At 45.0% G+C, this 18,598-nt stretch overlaps 1 protein-coding gene across 1 annotated transcript in view; it reads left to right on the forward strand.

Annotated features, from left to right (window-relative positions):
- Positions 1 to 18,598, forward strand: part of LOC8036707 (motile sperm domain-containing protein 2) — a gene marked incomplete in the record, with an annotated part of 57,733 nt that overhangs the window by 31,561 nt on the left and 7,574 nt on the right. Inside the window, 2 exon segments of the mRNA XM_042289081.1 lie at positions 15,499 to 15,645; positions 18,495 to 18,581. Coding sequence (XP_042145015.1) covers positions 15,499 to 15,645; positions 18,495 to 18,581 — 234 coding nt within the window.

Here is an 18,598-nt window from a genome sequence, read left to right on the forward strand (position 1 = left end):
GCATGAGCGGATACAAACCTTCAAAACGTAGAGAATAAAGTCCGTATGCTATGAAAGGTGTCTCTTCGTATTGTTTTCTCTGCCGGGCAGCTTTTATTGCGCACTTGTTCTCAAATATATCGAGCGCGCGGGTGATATTTTGAACGTAAACAAGCAGCTTCGCTCAGGGCAGAACGAATAAAGCGGTACTTATTTAAACGGAATAGATTACGTGACCTTCAATTTATTTTGATCGCACATGCACTGCGAGTTACTGATCCAGTGTTACTGCATAGTTCTTGCCGCCGCTCTTGATTTTTCAGATGTCCTTTGTTCGTTCGGCATGTATGTCCCCATGCTGGAAATCACCGATGCCGCGTTCGCGCTAACAGTGTCCGACAGTGCACATAAATACACGTACGAAGCCGTTTTAGCACAGTTTTTAGTGCGATGACTTCGAAAAAAAACAACGCTGTAACTGACCAATTCTTTCGTCGGCTTGACTGAGAAATGTTTCAAGCTACCTAGTTCGTACGAATTATTTGGGATATTTGCTCTTAGGATCGAGCGCAGGGAGAAAATGCACTCACTTTTTCACATAGAAATGCATCACCGGAAGTCAATTTTCGACTGGTTGCTGTCTGCTTCAATTTGCGTCAGCACACTAGCGCCACTTGAACCTCTAGCGTACATTATAATAACTCTATGACCTAAAGCTGCGCTCACACTAGGGCACCTGGAACGCGTCTCCGACTAATGTTTTTACCGTGTCAAAAAAACAAAAACGGCCTCTCGATTTCCCCTTGAAGACGTCATATATAGAATGCTGTCGCCAGCCGCGACCCTGGCGGTGTCAGAGCAGCGGCAGTGGATGTGGCAGACGCCTGTTCTTCTGCAGGTTGCTCTGCAGCTTGACAGGCCACGGAAGATTAGGCAGAGAGGTGTTGAGTCTGCTCCTGCTTTTCTTGCCGGAACTTCGTCCATCGCCAGGATCGCGACATCGGCAGCGTGACAGTCCGACTTTCGTGACGGCATTTGTTTGCCACTTCGGAACCGCTTTTGATGCACGGGTGGAATAGGGCTCGATAGTAAGTGACAGGTCAAGAACGAAGTGGAAGCTCCTCCTACCCCTTTCCACTTTAGTAGAGCGAACGCTGGAGAAGAGGCAACCTCCTCTCCACCGTCCGCTCCGCTGAAGTGGAAAGAGGTGGGAGGAGCTTCCACTCCGTTCTTGACCTGTCACCAAGTCGCGTTCTGGGCACCGTATATATAATCACACTGCCCGTACATCATCATACACAGAGCCCCTAAATGAGTAGGGGCACTCCGTTCCGCGATCTGCTAGTGGGCGCCACCATTTTGGTGCTTATTGCAGGGCAGACTTCGTCAGAATTAAAAAAAAAAACGCGACTTATTTTAGTTTTAGTTACGGTCTTGTCATGAAGCTCGGGTAATATCGCTTTGCTCCATCGCAAACTGTTCTGAACATTTTCGCAGGACGGAAAAAGCGTTTTCGGCGATTTCAGATGAAACTTCATATAACTGGCAAACGATACAACACCGTAACTCCAACACCAAAACAACTGCTTTAAAAAAAAAAAAAAAAAAAAAATTCGTTGCTTTTCTAGATAAGTTTTTTTTTTCCTGAGGAACTTTTTCTCCGTTTGGTGTGTTAATTTGACAGTTATACTTGTGTCACTTGTTAACAGTAATCCTCCATTGCTTTGAGTTTGCACCCAAAAACTGTGAAGTTAAAAATAAAACACTGAGGTGGTCGAAGCTATTGTGACAACTTGAGAACGACTCTCCTGTGAGATTTAGAGCGGTTGCCAACGTGCGGCTGTCCCTCTGAGGCCAATGGGATCTTTGTTTCAGGTATCCCTCCCGTGCACACTTATAGTTATATGTAACGTCGAATTCATAAGACACATGGAGACCTTTCAATATTTCTATTAACCGGGACAACTTTCTGGGGCAGTTAAGCAACAACGAAAACGGGTAGGAATGCCTCAGTGATGAGTTCATGTAAAATGAGTCATTCAACAATTATACTACTTTCAGTAAGTACCACTAAGAACTAATCCCTGAGGTTTAAACGTGCAAAAACATCCATTAGTTGTACTCTCCACGCAATGGCAGACGCAGCAAATATAAAGGGAAGAAACAGCTTTCCCCTCATCAACTCGTAATTAGAACAAGCAGCCACCTGATCTGACGCTAATTATGTACCGCCAGTATTCATCGTACACTCTTAGCAAAAATAGCACGCCCAGACGTGTAAACCGTTGTCCCATAGCGGACACGTCAAAACGTGTTCGTTTTACACGCAGCCATCTGTGTTTTTCGTCTACACATGAGGTGCCGTGTAAACTTAACACGATACACCGTGTTTTTCTTCCGCTAAACACGGTTGAGCGTGTTGGCCGAGCGAGCTCATAAAACATGGCAGCCAGCAGCCGAGAACAGGCGAGAGACGAGCCAAGCGAGCCTCATGCCTTTCAGCTGAATTGAGAGCACACAGGACGGCGCTTGTTCTCGTTCGATGTATTTTATCCACAGTAAACAGTCTCCAAGCGGCGGACGTAGTTAAACGTGCAAAGGTACGTACGTGCTTCGTCGGCGGTCGACGGCGTCGGTCAGGGGGGTAAAGGTGGGTGAGGAGGAGTGGGAAATCCCGCGCGCCGACATCCTGGGTCCCGAGAGAAAGATCGTGAAAGAGAGCGACAGAACACGAGAGAAAGAAACCAGTGTTGCCAGCTGAAGGACGACAGTCGCAATTGACTCCGTAAGTGTGACGTCATGGGTCCAAACAAACCGTTGCTAGGGTCGTTGTTATGGACAAATACATGTGGCTAGGTTTCGCTACGAAAACCCGACCGTTCAAAAATCGGGAGTAGGATTTAAACTTCTAAAAATCACAGATATACACCAACTCAACTCTCCTACGTCACGCCGCGGTGGTGGCGCGCCGGACGCACTTCCGGTCTCGGGCGGTGGGCAGAAGTCGCCGTGCCATACATGCATTCCTGTGTTCCTTTGGAAGAAACGAGACAAAAAACCTGCCTTCTCGTCAAAATGCTGCGATGGGGGCTTTAGCAAGAGAGTCTGGGAAGGTTTGAAGATCAGTTTTCATGTGTTTTTGCACCCTCCGTTCGTCCGAGAACGTGGATAGCAGCCGTGAAAAGGGCAAACCTGACGCTGTCGAACTACGATTGCGTGTGCGGGCCACAATTTGTAGTCGCCAGATCTATTTGCTTTGTTCCAACATGACCGAGAGAAAACCCCCAAGTTGTCCGGACCACCCACGGATTCAGTCCGTCTTCAAATTCACACGGCCGCCTGATCGTTCGAACTTTCGTCTGCTCTTTCAAAGTTGTCTGCTTTTTGTCGTCTGCTCGTTCAAACAAAAGCGGCCCGTAGACCAAAGTTTGACCCGGTGATTGCAATAAGAAGTAATTGCAGGCCTCAAAAGACTTAAGTAGGCTCGGTGTAAACCGTAGATACATGTTAATTATTGGTACCGGTGGCCATCACCTTCTTGTTACGCTTTGTCTGTTCCCGCTTCCGATTTTCAGTATCGATGTCGATCATCGCCGCTACCTTTTACACTTTTGTAGCACGAGCGACGTCGCGACGGAAAATAGCTACAAGAATCTCATCATGGTTTTGGCGTCCATTCTGCAGCGTTCATGCGAATGAATCGCCGCACGTCAAATTACTTACGGAAAGTTTAGCGGCGTAACGAACCTCGATAATTTCGCTCAGGCGATTGAAGTGGTAAGACATTGCGATGAGGACGTAGAATCGACAACTCCAACGCGAAAAAGAGTATGCAGACTCACACAGACGCCGACAACGTGACATTCGAATGGTTTGTTGACGCGGGACGCGGTGCTTCTTGCCCGTACTCCATTGCGCGTGCGTTCGAACTGTCGTCTGCTCTTTCAAACTTGGCTGCTTTTTGTCGTTAGTTCGTTCAAACGACAGCGGCTCGTAAACCAAACGTTGACCCGGTAATTGCGATATGAACTAAGTGCAGGCCTCAAAACATTTTTGAAGGTTGGTTGGGGTAAGTCGGCTAAGTGTAAACAGATACAAGAAGTTGTTGATAATTGTTACCAGTGGCCATCACCGACTTGTATTGCCCGATTCTACTTGAGGTTTCCAGTATCGATGTCCACCATCTCAGCTACGGTCCACGCTTTTGCAGTCCGAGCGACGTCGCGACTGAAAATAGCGAGCAAAATCTCGACGTGGGAGTCAGGCTTTAGCGCCCATTCTGCGGCGTCCACGTGAAATGAATCGCCGCACGTCACATTATCCACGCAAAGTTTTGCCTCGATAGTTTTGCTGAAGCCGCTCAAGTAGTCAGACATTGTTAGGAGGACGTAGAATCAACAATTCCAACGCGAAAAAGAGCACGGGGACTCCCACCGACGCCGACAACAACGCAATTCAATGGTCTGTTTATGGGCGACGGCGGACTTCTTGCCCACCATCCACGGCGCATGCGCGGCGCCGTTGACGTCCGCTAGGGGCGCTCCGGTTTGTTTGTAAACATGAGTTGGTGTATAGAAAGCTTGAATGTCATATATGTTGCGACAGAAGTGTGCCGGTAATCGCTTGTTTCTGAAATATTTACGGCTGCAACTTCCGGTCCTCGAGATGCCTGCAGCAGACGACGAATGCAAGAAGAATGCCGTCTGCCATACGCCCGCCGGCCAAGTCGGCGCCGGCGTCTGAATCGGGTGAATAAAAACGATATTCTGATATTGAATTTGTTTTATTTTTTGCAGACACTTATAAGGATTCATAGTGGGGTGCGATGCAAAATATGGTTTATCGAAAGTCCGGGCGTCGATCGAGATGATCGTCTGCTAAACGATCGCAATGCACCCGTGAGAAAAGCACTTCAGGCGATCGGTAGAGATCCCAAATTTTATTTGCGGACTCGCGCTAAGGGAGGGTGCTTTGTATCTGATTGTAACCATCGCGTGGAGAAAGATTCTTGCAGTTTCTTCAGATTTCCGCAAAATCCCAAAACTCGAAAGAACTGGATAAAAAACAAGGTGAGTTTATTACAGATTGTACTCTCATCGCGGGTTAGATGGAGATCTTCACCGAAAGAGCACATCCATTAAATTTAATACAAAAAAAAAGAAAAAAAAAAGCGAAATTGCGATAGACATGCAATATTTTAATAACCTGACAACCTCAATAATAATAATATCAAACGACTTATCTCGACGGCGTACGATTTGTTTCTCATGCTGGCCGGCATTACGCCGGTAATACACTTCAGTTCGTCGTCGTAACTCATCTGCATGACGTGGTTTGATTTTACGGAATTTTCGCCCCTCTGAACTAAGCTGGGATCTTCACAGAAAAAAACGCACATTGCGGAGGCCTCTGCGGCCATGGCGATTCACTTGCTTGTGTTGCTCGTTTACCGATGAAGACGCCCGCTGCAACAGAGGCCAGCAAATCTATCGTGTCGTCTGCTACCAAAGCAAAGCGGAGTGGAACACATTAGAAATGGCTTTCATCGTTGCAATACGACGCTGAAATGACAAGAACATCTTCATAATTAGATATCAAGAAGCTAGGTTGCTTACGAAAAATTATTTACTTACTTATAAGCTAAAATCTAGCCTCGTGTAGAGGCTAGACGTATTAGACCATAGCAACGCCCCTAGCAACGGTTTGTTTGGACCCAGACCCCAAGTTGTGACGTCATCACTTACGGGGTCAATGGTAATCGCGAAGACTGAAAACTCTCAGCAATATAAACAGTGATAATTTAACGTTGCAAACTAAATTCTGAGCTATTCTAAGGTTTATAAAAAGCAGCATACTCATTACGCTGCATTAACTTCCCTTCTGTCGAAATATCGAAAATTTGGTAGTTGCGCGGTTTCGTATTTCCGGGCGCGGGTGGAAACTAAACCAGATAACCGAAGCCGGTTATCTGGTTTAGTTTAGTGTTGACGGGAGGCCGTACATCTGCGTGCTATGCAAAAAGAAAACTTCCAAAGGAACGCGAATATCTTTCCACCGGTAAGTTCGTGGATTGTTAAGTTCATGAAACTGCTGTGATGATATATTTGTGAAATCGAAGGCAGTTGGTAACCATGTGGGACCCCGAGGGTCTGTCTGCATACTCCGCCGCTTGCGGCAGCCAGAATGCATGGGAAAATGGCGGACCTTTTCCTCTAGAGTTAGTATGTATGATCTCCATGGCGTCTGTAGCTACGACTGGGCAGCTACACAGAAAAACGAATGACGAACTTGCCTGGACAAATAACTCGTGTGAACTATATGGAATTGGGCGGTAACTTGCGCCACCTAGCGAGATTTCTAGCAGTCTATAAAAAAATCAAAACAGAGCTCTGTTAATATGCTACGACCGACCACGAGTGGATTGCAACCCCACATACATCGCAGACAACACAAAAACCACGCATTACACAGCACTGACAGATACACAAAGACAACACCGACACTGCGCCTGACACTTCCTACTCAACACGCTTTCCTCCCCGCGGCGCATATAAGCTTGACATGTGCGGGTGAGCTCTTCATTCGCTGCCCGTTACAGATTTATAGAAGACACAAAACACAGCACAATGGACAGCCGTATGTAAGAACTGTTTGCATTTAAAAAGTATGGAGGCAAAATCTATAATGTTAGTCCGTTGCGAAAAATACCGATGTGTTAACAATAAATCTTAAACCGGTCATGAAGAAGTTCAATTTTTTGTTATTTTCATGCTAGACCAGTGTTATGAGCAGTCCGACTAGCTTGAATCATATTTAAAAAATAAATTATCGGGATTTTATCATTATGTTATTATAATAAATGAAAATGATCCTTGCTCAAAGCATTTTTTATATATTATTGTGAAGGACAGACGCCTTCACTTTTGGGTCGTTTTGATGCAGTTTGTTGTCGTATATCGTGTCGGTGTTGAGTGGAGTGGTGGGGCTCGGGAGTTCGTTACCGGTGTCATTCGTGATCACTAATGTAGCGCTAATGCGTTTTTTTTTTTTTTTTTTTTTTTTAGTATTGTTATTATTTCGAATTTCGAAGATTCACGAGCCCGTGGCACTGCATTATGATGAATCGCGAACTCCTCCTCTGCTGACGTCGTTTTCCTGGCACCACTCGTGAATAGTGCAAGCGTTTAAACAGTGTGCACCGTCTCGCGTACATCCCCGGTGACGTACTCGACCTGTTGAAACTTATTGCTTCGTTATTTTGGACTACGCAAGGCAGTTATCTCGCTGCTCTGGGGTGCTATGTTGCGCTTTTTGGACTCCCAGGAGACTTGGAAGAAGGAAATGACGCCAACGACTAGAGCAAACGCAGACTGGATGTTGACAGAAGAAAACAAAATCAACATCCAATTGCATTTGCTGCGATGTTGACGTCACTTCCTTCTCCCTAGTCTCCTGGGTGTCCAAAACGTGCAACATAGCCCCCCTGGTTTCGGTTATGAAAGCTAGGCAAAACGCTCGTAGTTCCCGCCCTCAGTACACGTTGGACGTCTTCCACACTTTGACACCGGATAACTGGATGAACGAGGATTTACATTCACTTCCGAGGTAACTCTCGCCGCTCCCTCACCGTCGACCAGCAGGATCAGCTGGCGACAAGCCGCGGATGAAAGGCTCGAGCATCAACAGCCCAAGTGCACTCGGTGCCGATGCGGGCGATGCGGGTTTCTGTCAACTGGTAGGCCAGCACAAACCGTGACCGATCCAGCACTTCGTCATGACACGGTGTGGCAGAAAGCAGGATAAAATACAATTACACGGACCACCGAAGCAAACGAAGTTATCGTAAATCTTGGCTTGTGATTGCGTTTTTGTAGATCATCTTATTCGTTTTGTTTGAGAGACGCAAACGACGGGCATACAAAATCGCTTGCATATTCCGCATACCTCGCAAAAGCATTTACCCAGTCACCTTGCGAAAAGCGCAAAACACGGAGTCCGCACCGTCCTGACTTCCCCTGTCTTTTAGCTGCTTTAGAGCAGTTTGTACCTGCTAGTAGATATGCCTACTGAAACTGAAACTAGGGGCAGTGCCAGAGAGAAAAGGCACAAAGTTGGGAAAGCTTGCTCGCCCTCCCCGATTTCTCAACTCTCAAGTGATTGTACAGTAATAAATGCACCAACGCCTCTTTCCAAAATAAAGAAGCACTATGTTCACTGCGCAAAAAAAGGTCTCAGTTCATGCGTCTGTGGGCAGGTAGGAAATCCTGCCCCGATTTATTCACACCGCGTGATGAGCGCAACAAACTCGCACGATATTTAAACGAAAATATCAGTGGTGACTTAAGTTTCTCTGAAATTCTGTTAACCGGCCGGTCGCTTGCAGGACCGAATCATCTAGTCGAGTTGTGTGCGTCGCTGTGCAAACGCAATCCAACAACGCGAAGAATAAAAACGGCGGATCTAGGACAACAATCCGGAGTCCATTGTTCAATTTGAACGACGTAATTTTGTTGAAAACACCCGCAGCTCTTTACTCACGGTATGCGTCGGGATACTTCCACATTTTGAAATGGAACGAAGGAAGATTTACTTTTAAAGACGCTCGCTGCGTCCTCCCGGACCAGCTGGACCGGATCAGCTGACGACGACGGGACTGAACCCGTATACGGGTCAGTCCCTCAACCCCACAACAGCCAATTCGTGCTCCGCGTTAGTGTGGCTTTCTACCTCCAAGCACCGCACCACACCCACGAACACTTCAGTTCTTTGTCGCATCGCCGCGTTGCACCAAACAGAACGAGATCGCCGAAGTCAACGCAGCGCTGTCGTGAACCTTGGCTTGTGGTTGCGCACTCGTGGACCCTGTGACTCCCTTCGCTTTCAATGCACACTCGACGATTACGAATGATACTTTCTGTCTTCCGGGAACATCACAGGGGCACTTCTCCGGTCACGTCTTCGCTACATGTGCTCGCAAGTCGAGCAGCTTCCCCCCTTCCCGTCTAACCAAAACAATACCGGCGCCATGTTAAACGTGCGTTGTTGCCAGATTTTCTCCGACCAAATAAAAACAACGAAAGCAAACCGGCTCTAGCTCCCAGCGCACGTCGGCGTTACGCCGTGGCCAAATTTTCTCTGTCAGCTCTAACTTAAAGATAACCTACAGTTACAGCAACATTGGCCACCACGGAGCGCCGTAAATTCTGAGGAGGGTGCACGGGAAGCGGCGGCACCTTCGCTTGCAGTAGAAGGGTTGAAGCCAAAACGAAACCAACTGTAATGTCACGTGGTCAGAACGAGGGCACGCTTTTTATATCCATTGTAGCTGTTTAGAACGACCCCTTACTTTATTTCTGGTGTGTAAGAAACAATTATCAAGACCCCTAAATAGGGTGACCACCTTCCTGCTAGCGAAATGCGGGACACGCTCACCTTCGTGAAAGGGGGGGGGGGGGGGGGGGGGGTTTGTAAGAGAAGAACGGTATGACATTTCGGCTGTGGCAACTGCAAAAAAGAACTTAGTGCGCAGTTGGGCTGGTGGAAATTTACCATGCTGCCTTTTAACCCGAGACTGGGGCAGGTGGAGGAAAATGTTTTTTCCGCCTTCTGCCCCAGACTCAGGTTAAAAAAAAAAAAAAAAAACATAATGGAAAAAAATAACTATACGAGGAAAGTTATCAACACACGCCACGAAATGCGGCTCTGCTAACACATTTGATATCCTGACTTGTCTGAAAGTATATCATACAGCTGCAAATTGTATTCCGGCTATTGAGATGAAATAATTTACACCACAAGTGAAAAATCGACTGCAACAAAACTCAATGCATCAAAACGATAGACGAAGCAGTAAATCTTTTACGGCTTCTCGTTTTCTGGTGATTCGTATTTTTACTCACATGCTCCTACACAAATTTCGAATCTTATGTTGTTGTTTTTGACCACTGTGAGTTGCAGTCTTCTTGCCTTGTGTGATCGTCTTTACTAAAATAAAGTAATTAAAAAAACCTTCCACAGACCTTTTCGCAATGACGCAGCACGATTTAAAAATAACTAAATTAATTTATTTTCAAGTTTTGGTGAGCAATTCTCCCTTGCAATATTTTGCCACCAAGAGGCACAACGGCGCATGCGCGTCGGATCTCCTGCAAGAACGACGGTCACTTTCCACAATTCTTGGATAGGAAATGGTGTACCATTGCGATTCACACGTTCACCAGCGATCTCCGCGCTTCTCTGTGCCCCGTTGTTCGGCAGCGCCATAAGCTGCGTAGTGAGTTTTACGACAGTGTGAAATGCGGGACATTTTGAAAATTTTGATATTTCTTGCGGGACGCGGGACACGAGCCCTCAATGCGGGACAGTCCCGCGAGTCGCGGGACGGTTGGTCACCCTACCCCGAAAATAAATACAAACAAGGGCGACATAAGAGAAGCCGCATTGCCATCGACCACAATCAATGGCAGCAAGTACGGTAAGCGCGAGGTTCGCCCCGTCCCGCGACATGGCGTAATTGCTTTTGGTGCATATCTGTCTCCGAGACATGTTTCTTTCCGCGGAATTTGTCTCCACGGTCCTTTCTAGGTGTGTCCCCAAGCATTGCGGTGCTTCGGTAGCCGGCAATGCTGCGGTCGCCGCCGGGGGTGATGCGTGTTTTCGAGGTTGGCTACACGGTTATGCGTGTATAACCGAAGCAAAACACGTTTCTTGCAACCTCGCATGATTTTTTAACGAATTATCCGTTACTCAACGTGTAAATTTATGGTAACTTGTGTAAATAGCGTGTTTTTCACCCCAAATATTCACCAAGTACAGGGGACTTGCTAATCCTTACAAAAATCTGTAGTTATATTCTTTTAAATTTTTGTTGAAAATTTTCTGGGGTCGTATTGAATTTCTTTTTTAACTTTTTGATGTTTTTTTTTACTTTGTTTTGACAACTTATTTAACTCCTTCTTACATACATTCTTTTGAATTCCTTCTTACATAAATTTTGTTGAATTCCTTTTGACGGAACCGCAGATTAACGTTTAAAAAGAACACTCAATTTTTTTCATATATTTTTGAATTTCGTTAGGAAATAGTGTCTTTTTGGTACATACACATCCCACAAATAAGCAATGTAAACAAACACAAACACCCTCAAGCACTCAACACCAGAAACACAGTCCTGTTGACAGCACCAGAGCCTTATATAGCCTACATATTGAAGGTAATCATATGGCCAGTGACCACCTCAGCACTTACTAAGTTTCCAAGTCTCCGGTCTCCTTCTCGAAAGTCTGTCAAAGGGAAGACAGTGTTTCGAAGTTCGTGGACTCTACCTCTTACTAAAAAACATTGGTACAACCAGACTTGTACCGTACGCATTACAAGTAATCGAATTACTTGTAATCGATTACTTTTTGGAGTAATTTTGTAATCAGTTCATTACTTTTATTAGGCAGTAATCAGAAGAGTAATCTGATTACTTTTTGAAGTAATAAAATTACTTGTAACCGTTACAATTCGTCCACGGGATCCCCCCCCCCCCCCCCCCCCCCGGCACACGCCTTTTTTTTATGAAATGACAAAAATAAAATTTGCTTTTTTTTTTCGAACGGAAGAAAGAAAGCTTTTTGTGGAGCTGTATGAGACGAGGTCAATCTCTTTCTATGTACAGTTTCTGTGGAATGCCCTTTCTTTTTTCTTTTTTTTTGGGGGGGGGGGGGGGGGTGGGGTGCTGGGACTGGGAGTGGGAAACCTCAGGGAAGCCACAGTGCGTGACAAAGGCCATTCAGGGCGAAGTTTGAGGAAGCAGAATGTAGCTTTTTGAGTCCTTCGTTCAAACTAGCCCCCTCACGCACACACACACAGAAATAAGAATTTCCCTTACGTGGTCCTTGTGACAAGCAATGTTTCGAGTTGAGAAATGGTCGGGGCGATCTCTTCCGCTAATGGATACTACACATTATCCGTTTCAAATCCTGGAGATGCTGCTTTTTTTTTTTTTTTTTTGTATAACATGCGAGCTCATCCACATGTGAATAATAAAATGAGCGACGCAAACTTTGAGCGGCAACACTTGATCCAGAACCCCTCCGCTCTCCCCCCCCCCCCCACACACACACACAGACACACACTGGCGAACGCCCAAATCATTAAACGTCTTCAAACGAATTTTATGCTTGTGTCCGCATTGTGAAGGTGCAACGACCACGAAGAGGGAGCCAGTTTTTCTTCCTCAATACTTGTGCAAATGTGAAATATAGGTTGGAAGTAGTAGTTCATTGTTATCAGCGCTAAAGATGTGTCTTCACACAATAAAGTAATCGGAAAAGTAACGATTACTTCTTTAAGTAATGTCCAATTACTTTTGCCGTCGAGTAATCAAGTAATCTAATCGAATACTTTTTAGCCAAGAGTAAAAGTAATTGTAATCGATTACTTTTTTTTAGTAACGTGTACAAGACTGGGTACAACTAATAATAATTTCGTGTAGTCACTAAAACAACATCCACAAAAACGGCTCATAGAACAAATGTTATCGCTTCTCTGCATAGCACCACTCAGGACGAAGCCAGTCAAGGCGGTTACTCCACTTTAAAATAATTATTTTGCTCTTCTTTGAATAGGGTCAATAATGCCACGATAGTCATTTACAAAGTGAGAACGGCTGGGCGTGTTTTTCGAACTCCTGGCCTCCAGCCTGCGCCCCATGCCTTCGGTTGTGCTTTGACTGCGCAGTCGAGCTCGAGGGGCGCGAGACGTCGAAGAGTTCTCAAGGATAGAAGGCTCGCGCTGGAGGCAACAGAACGGAAGCTCCTCCCTACGGTTCTCAACTTGTCAGAGAATATTGAGAAACTTAGTGACTTCTGACATTTAGTCAAGATGTATTGTGTTCAATAAAAAGTCAACAGAAAGTTTGTAGCTTTTCTTTTGACACTGGCTACAGAAAGGCAACTGAATAATTTGAACACGAAGTAAACAGAACGTCTGCGGTATTTCTGATAACACTTTTAACAGGAAGTCAACAGAAAAAGATCCAACGTAGAGTTAATAGAAAGTCAATGGTTTTTCTTTTGACTCGGGCAGAAGAAAAGCATAAAAAAAGTTTCAACACAAAATCAACAAACTTTCTGTTGACCATGTCAACAGGAAGTCAGTCAAAAGAAAGTAATCAGGGTGAACAAGAAGGCAACACATTTTCAATAAAAAGTAAAAAAAAAACAAAAAAAACGTCATATCGGACCCCGCACACGACCGCAGACCAAATAAAATAATTAAACAATGTATCTTTTTATAAAATAATATAAAGAAATAATGTCAATAAGTTTTCTTTTTATTTTTTAGAAAATAACCTACTAAAAAACGTCGTTACAACTTCTTTTTAATTTTTTTATAAATAAGTCTACAAAACAAAATCTATTGTTTCTCCTTTTGAATTTTTTTAGAAAATAACCTACAGAAAAACGTTTTTACAAGTTCTTTTTAATTTTTTTTATAAATAAGTGTACAAAAAAGTTCAATATTTTTCTTTTGAAAGTTTTTTGACAATAGTCCAAACAAAGTGCGTTTATAAAGGAATTCAGTAGGATGGCGGAAAGTCAATAAGAAGTCTAAAAAAATTAAAAAGAATGTTGAGTCCCGTCTTTTTAAGGGAACAGTGTAGTCATGCGCTGGGGTTAGCAAAGTATAGAGCGTGGGCTGAGCTTTAGACATTGTTAGATTTCGGCAGTTCTCGTCACCGATTGAGCACGAGCCATGACCCGAACATTTGGCGATGCTGGTTGTCATGAACCCGAGCACTCGACTCGAGCTCGTGATGATCGACTACGTCACGGTGTTACGTGACTCGCTGTGTGAGTGGTAATGGAATGTGACGGCACGGTAACGCAAATAAATCTAGTGACGTCATGAGCTTAATTTGACCTGACGACGTCACCAGATGTCACTGGTCCACGGGACGTGACATTACTTGACATTATATGTCCTGACACCGTGACGTCACGTGATCACGTGGCGCATGATGAATTAGAGCGCCAATGCAAAAGCGCTATAAAAAACCCACAATTTAATCACACATTGCAGTTCTGTACATGACGATTTGATCAATACATAGAAATACTGGTGCCATTTTTAGAGCGCAGCTCTCAGGCGCCCGTTTCTGGGTTGAGCGGCGCGTTGCATTATGGGACGTCACAGTTTCCCCGTTAAATTTGGTGGGGAAACTGAATTGGTGTTATAAGGTCACGCGAAGTCAATTTCTCCGTTAAATTTAGCGGAGAAACTTAACCCGCTGAATTTAGCGGGGAATGTTAACCCGTTAAATTCAGCACGGAAATTTAGCGAACATTTTCCGCTAAGTGGGAGGCGAGGAGAAAGGGAGGGTACGGAGGAGGAGAGGCATGCCCTCTCTCTTTACGCTCCCCTCCTTCTCCTCAAGAGCTGCGCTCTGATTTCGGCTTACAGAGCATGGTAAACGTCTTTCACTTCTTTTCCTCTCGACGTTTCTAGCTTAAAACTCAACCGATTAACCGGTTCAAAATATTAATCGCGATTAAATCATTAATCGATTTATCGGAAGTTTAATCGATCCAATACCCAGCCTTACTTTTAACGTCCTTCCTGAATAGTTCTAACGCCTCTGCTTTGGCCCACTGTCTGTCCCGCTTCCGCCCGCGCAATCGTCGCATCTCCCCTAATGCCCTCTCATAGCTTTGCTAAGACGTGACCACTGTTGCGAGACTGATGACCCTATATACCTGACCCTACCGAAACGTTTCCCGTCCACGGTGGCCAGAGTGGATTTTAAGGTTCGTCTGCTTGCAAACTTCTGTACTCTGTAATAATATACTGGCGAACCGAGGGCGCAGAATCAGGGACGATAGGAAGACAAGTACGCGGAGTTCCCGAGAAAAGAGAACCATGTTTTTCGGCCCAGGTAAATGAACTATGCATCGCAGAAAGCTCAAACGCCGTGAGATTGTGACGCTAGCGGTTGGGATAGAACGCGAGAGCTTGAGAACATGACATTACCTGGATGGAAAGATAATTGAGAAAAACTTTATTTTTCTATGAGCCGACGTCCACCGAAGCTGAATGTCGTCAAAACAAGAACTGACATTGTGGACGCTTGTGGGATTTATATTAGAGGAAAATACTTATCGACCAGAAAAATTATATTGTTTTCTACCTTGCTGACCATATATATATATATATATATACTATAAATGTATAGGTAATACAGGCTTTCACAGTGTCATTTATTTTGACAACATTAGGTTTAGGTGTACGTCGGCTCATAGAAAAATTTCGTTTTTGTGTATTATCTCTCGATCCAGGTATAACGTCATGTTCTCATGCTTTCGCTTTCTACCACAACCCAACAGCTAGCGTCATGTTCTCGCAGTGTTTAAGCTTTCTGTGATGCATAGAGTTTATTTACCCGGGCCGAAAACATCCGGTTTTTCTTTTGTCGGGATCTCCCAGCATACAAGGGACCAGCACGGTAATATCCATTGCTGTCTTTTCTCGCAGACCTGTACCATCCCGCGGACGTGGCCCGGATTCGCGAGAACGACGAACAGTGCCGACGCTACCTGCGCCACAAGAAGTGCGACCTTCAGGACGCCATCACATTCGCCAAACATGCCCTGCGCTGGAGGAAACAGAACGGCATCAACGGTATACGCCAGCTTTGCCGGGTGGCGTTTTGCATTCTTGACGTGGAGTTGTCAACGCCACGATCCGATGGGAGCCGACAGGGCAGCGCCCAAAAACTGCATCGCCACTGCGCTCGTCGCCCTGGTCCGTTCGCTATCGCTGGCTGAACCAGTCACTGGCAGGAAACGCGCCCCGGCCCGGCGCTTGGTTTCTTTGTTCCTGGTTTGTTTAGCCGGCGATATGCGGAGAGCAAGTCGTCCGCTTCTTGCCCAGGAGTTTCGGTGGCATCGCCAAGTCGCCGAGCTCTGATTTGAATGCTAAATGTCCTAAACTGTACCCGCTATTCTTTTTAAATTTAGATCGGCCATTAAGAGTTTGGCATTTTGATCTCATTGCTACCCCTCTGCAAGAAGCAGACGAACTCGCGCTCCGCATAGCGGACGCACAAAGACGACCTGCGCTGTGAGGTGCACCTTTGCCGCTTCTTGATGGACGGCCGCGGTCGCAATTGGTGTGAAAGGTTGTACAGTATAACTAGGGAGCCATCTATTTCTCACGAGGTGATCAGCAGGCTTTTTAGTGGTTACTCCAAAAAATGTAGGCGGTACAGTTAACATTCACTCGTGCCGAAGGGTGCCTACAAGCAACGTATCTTGACACATAATTCTACATTTACCCCCCCCCCCCCCTCCTCCCAACTAAAAAAACAAAACAAAAAAACGATTACTTTCAAAACGCTTTATTTATCTTTGAAAATGTTATTATTATTATTTTTATTATTTTAGAAGTGCGAATGGAAAATTACGATACCGATTGTGCGGCTGATGTACCAGTAACATTTTAGTTGAAAAGAATCACTCGGAACACCCGAGGTACCTTTTTAAATTAATTATTTGTGGAGTAAAGCCGCATGTCCAGTGCCCTCTGTTGCCTTCCTTAGTTTCCGAGCGTGAGAAAAATAAACACAAATCCATCCGAAACCGATCCCGAACCTATAATGCACTTCGCATCGCATCTGTCTTGTATAGTTTTTATAGCAATACTCCGGCGCTTTATATATATATATATATTTATATAGACACCATGAAACTGCTATATATATATATATATATATATATATATATATATATATATATATATATATATATATATATATATATGTATATATATATATTGTTACGAAGATGTGCGGCCGGCAGCAAAATGAAAATGACGCGTCCACTCAATGAAATAGAAAGGATTTTATGGAAGCCGGGCCGTGCGCGCGGAGCGTGGCGCGTGACGGTCAGGCACGCCACTACCCCAGTGTTGCCGTCTTCGTATATATATATATAGCAGTTTCATGGTGTCGAATGAATGCTTCGGAAACTAACTCCAGCACCCGCGCAGCAGCACGAAGCAAATGCTCGGCATAGGGAATTTTTCGACTGCCCGCTCGGCCTGCAAGCCTGCCTTCCTCTGGCGTCACGGCGCTGAAAAGCGCGGGTAGATTTCAATGTTGATTTTGGCATCATTTTCACTTGCCGACCTCACAAAAACTATTATGAAATTTGTGAGATTAAATAGCATACCGGAAAGGGTAAAAGCTGGTGATGCCGAAAATATAGATAGTTGGGATAGCTAAAAAAAAAAATCGCCGGAGTACTCCTCTAATGGTACCATGCATACTGCATGGTATCATGCAAGGTGCGTACCATGCAGTATGCATGGTCTGCAGTATTCATGGTATTATTAGAGTGCATACTGATCTTTTCTATCATACTATGCATACTGATATCTTAATTCTATCATGCCATGCATAGTGATCTCTTCATTTCATCATACCATGCATTCTGCTGTCTTCATTCTATCGCAAAACTTCGAACTATTTGACATAATGTTCGTCAGCTCTACAGTTGACAACAGGGAAAGGACAATCTGAGAGACATTCCTAGTAAGTCGTTTTGGCTGGCAACACTGCATGCCGACATTCTGGTGGGGAAGCAAATCGGCTTAGAAGGACGAAATCTTTCGTTTGGTTTTTAATTTCTAGGCTAGGTGGCGCAAGCTACCGCCCGTTATAATGGGTGCAGCCGTCACCATCCATCCAGTGGGCTGTGGGCACTTAGGCTCGCCTGAAGTGAAGCGTCTGCGCATGCGCTAAGCCGGCAGCAGCGGCGTGAGGTCAAAGCCACGCGTTGGTCTCTGTGGGTGTTTCTTCTCGAACGTTTAAAAACAACGGCATTTCGATTTTAACTCTTCATCTTACAGTGGACCCTTTGCAAAACCCCATCAAGCAATATTGGCGGTCGCAATTTCTTGGGCAGGAAACGTCTGACTGTCTCCGAGCCTAATTACTGGACGCTGATGCAGCACTCATACCCAATACAAGCTCAGTCTTCGCTCCCAAACAATGGCAGACAGGGATCATTCGTGCAGCAGATGGCACGCACTTTTGAAAAAGAAGGTCTGTTGGGATGAAAAACTGGGGACACTTGAAAGTCCACAGAAAAGTAGAAAGTATTGCCTATCATACTTAGAAGTTGCTGGGAATTGTACTATAAAATAAAAATTGTACCTTAGGCGCACGAAAACTACCCATGTGAAAGCAGCGAACCCTTTCGTTTACAAACAAACAATGCAAAAGGAGAAAAAAAAAGGTGAAGACGATTTTGATTTTTTTTTTTCATCTTCCAAATTGTTTTTTAACTGCAGACCTAAACTCTAGCCGTTTACGTTTAGAGCTTAGGTTTGACGGTAAACAAACCAGGAGTTGTAACATCTTTTTTTGTTGTTGTTTTGCGGGGGAATGCAGCAATAGTACTGTAATTACTGTTCTTGTCCGCCAATTTCCTTCCAGCATATAAACTTGGCCATCTTCTATTTCGCAGATATCACAGAAGAGTCTCTACCTATCGAGTTCTTCAATCAAGGCACCATGGTCCCCTACAACACAGATAAATTTGGCAGTCATATCGGTAAGTAATATTTCAAC

The sequence above is a fragment of the Ixodes scapularis genome, unplaced genomic scaffold (assembly GCF_016920785.2).
Source record: "Ixodes scapularis isolate PalLabHiFi unplaced genomic scaffold, ASM1692078v2 PGA_scaffold11__112_contigs__length_91849675, whole genome shotgun sequence".
NCBI classification, from domain to species: domain Eukaryota; kingdom Metazoa; phylum Arthropoda; class Arachnida; order Ixodida; family Ixodidae; genus Ixodes; species Ixodes scapularis.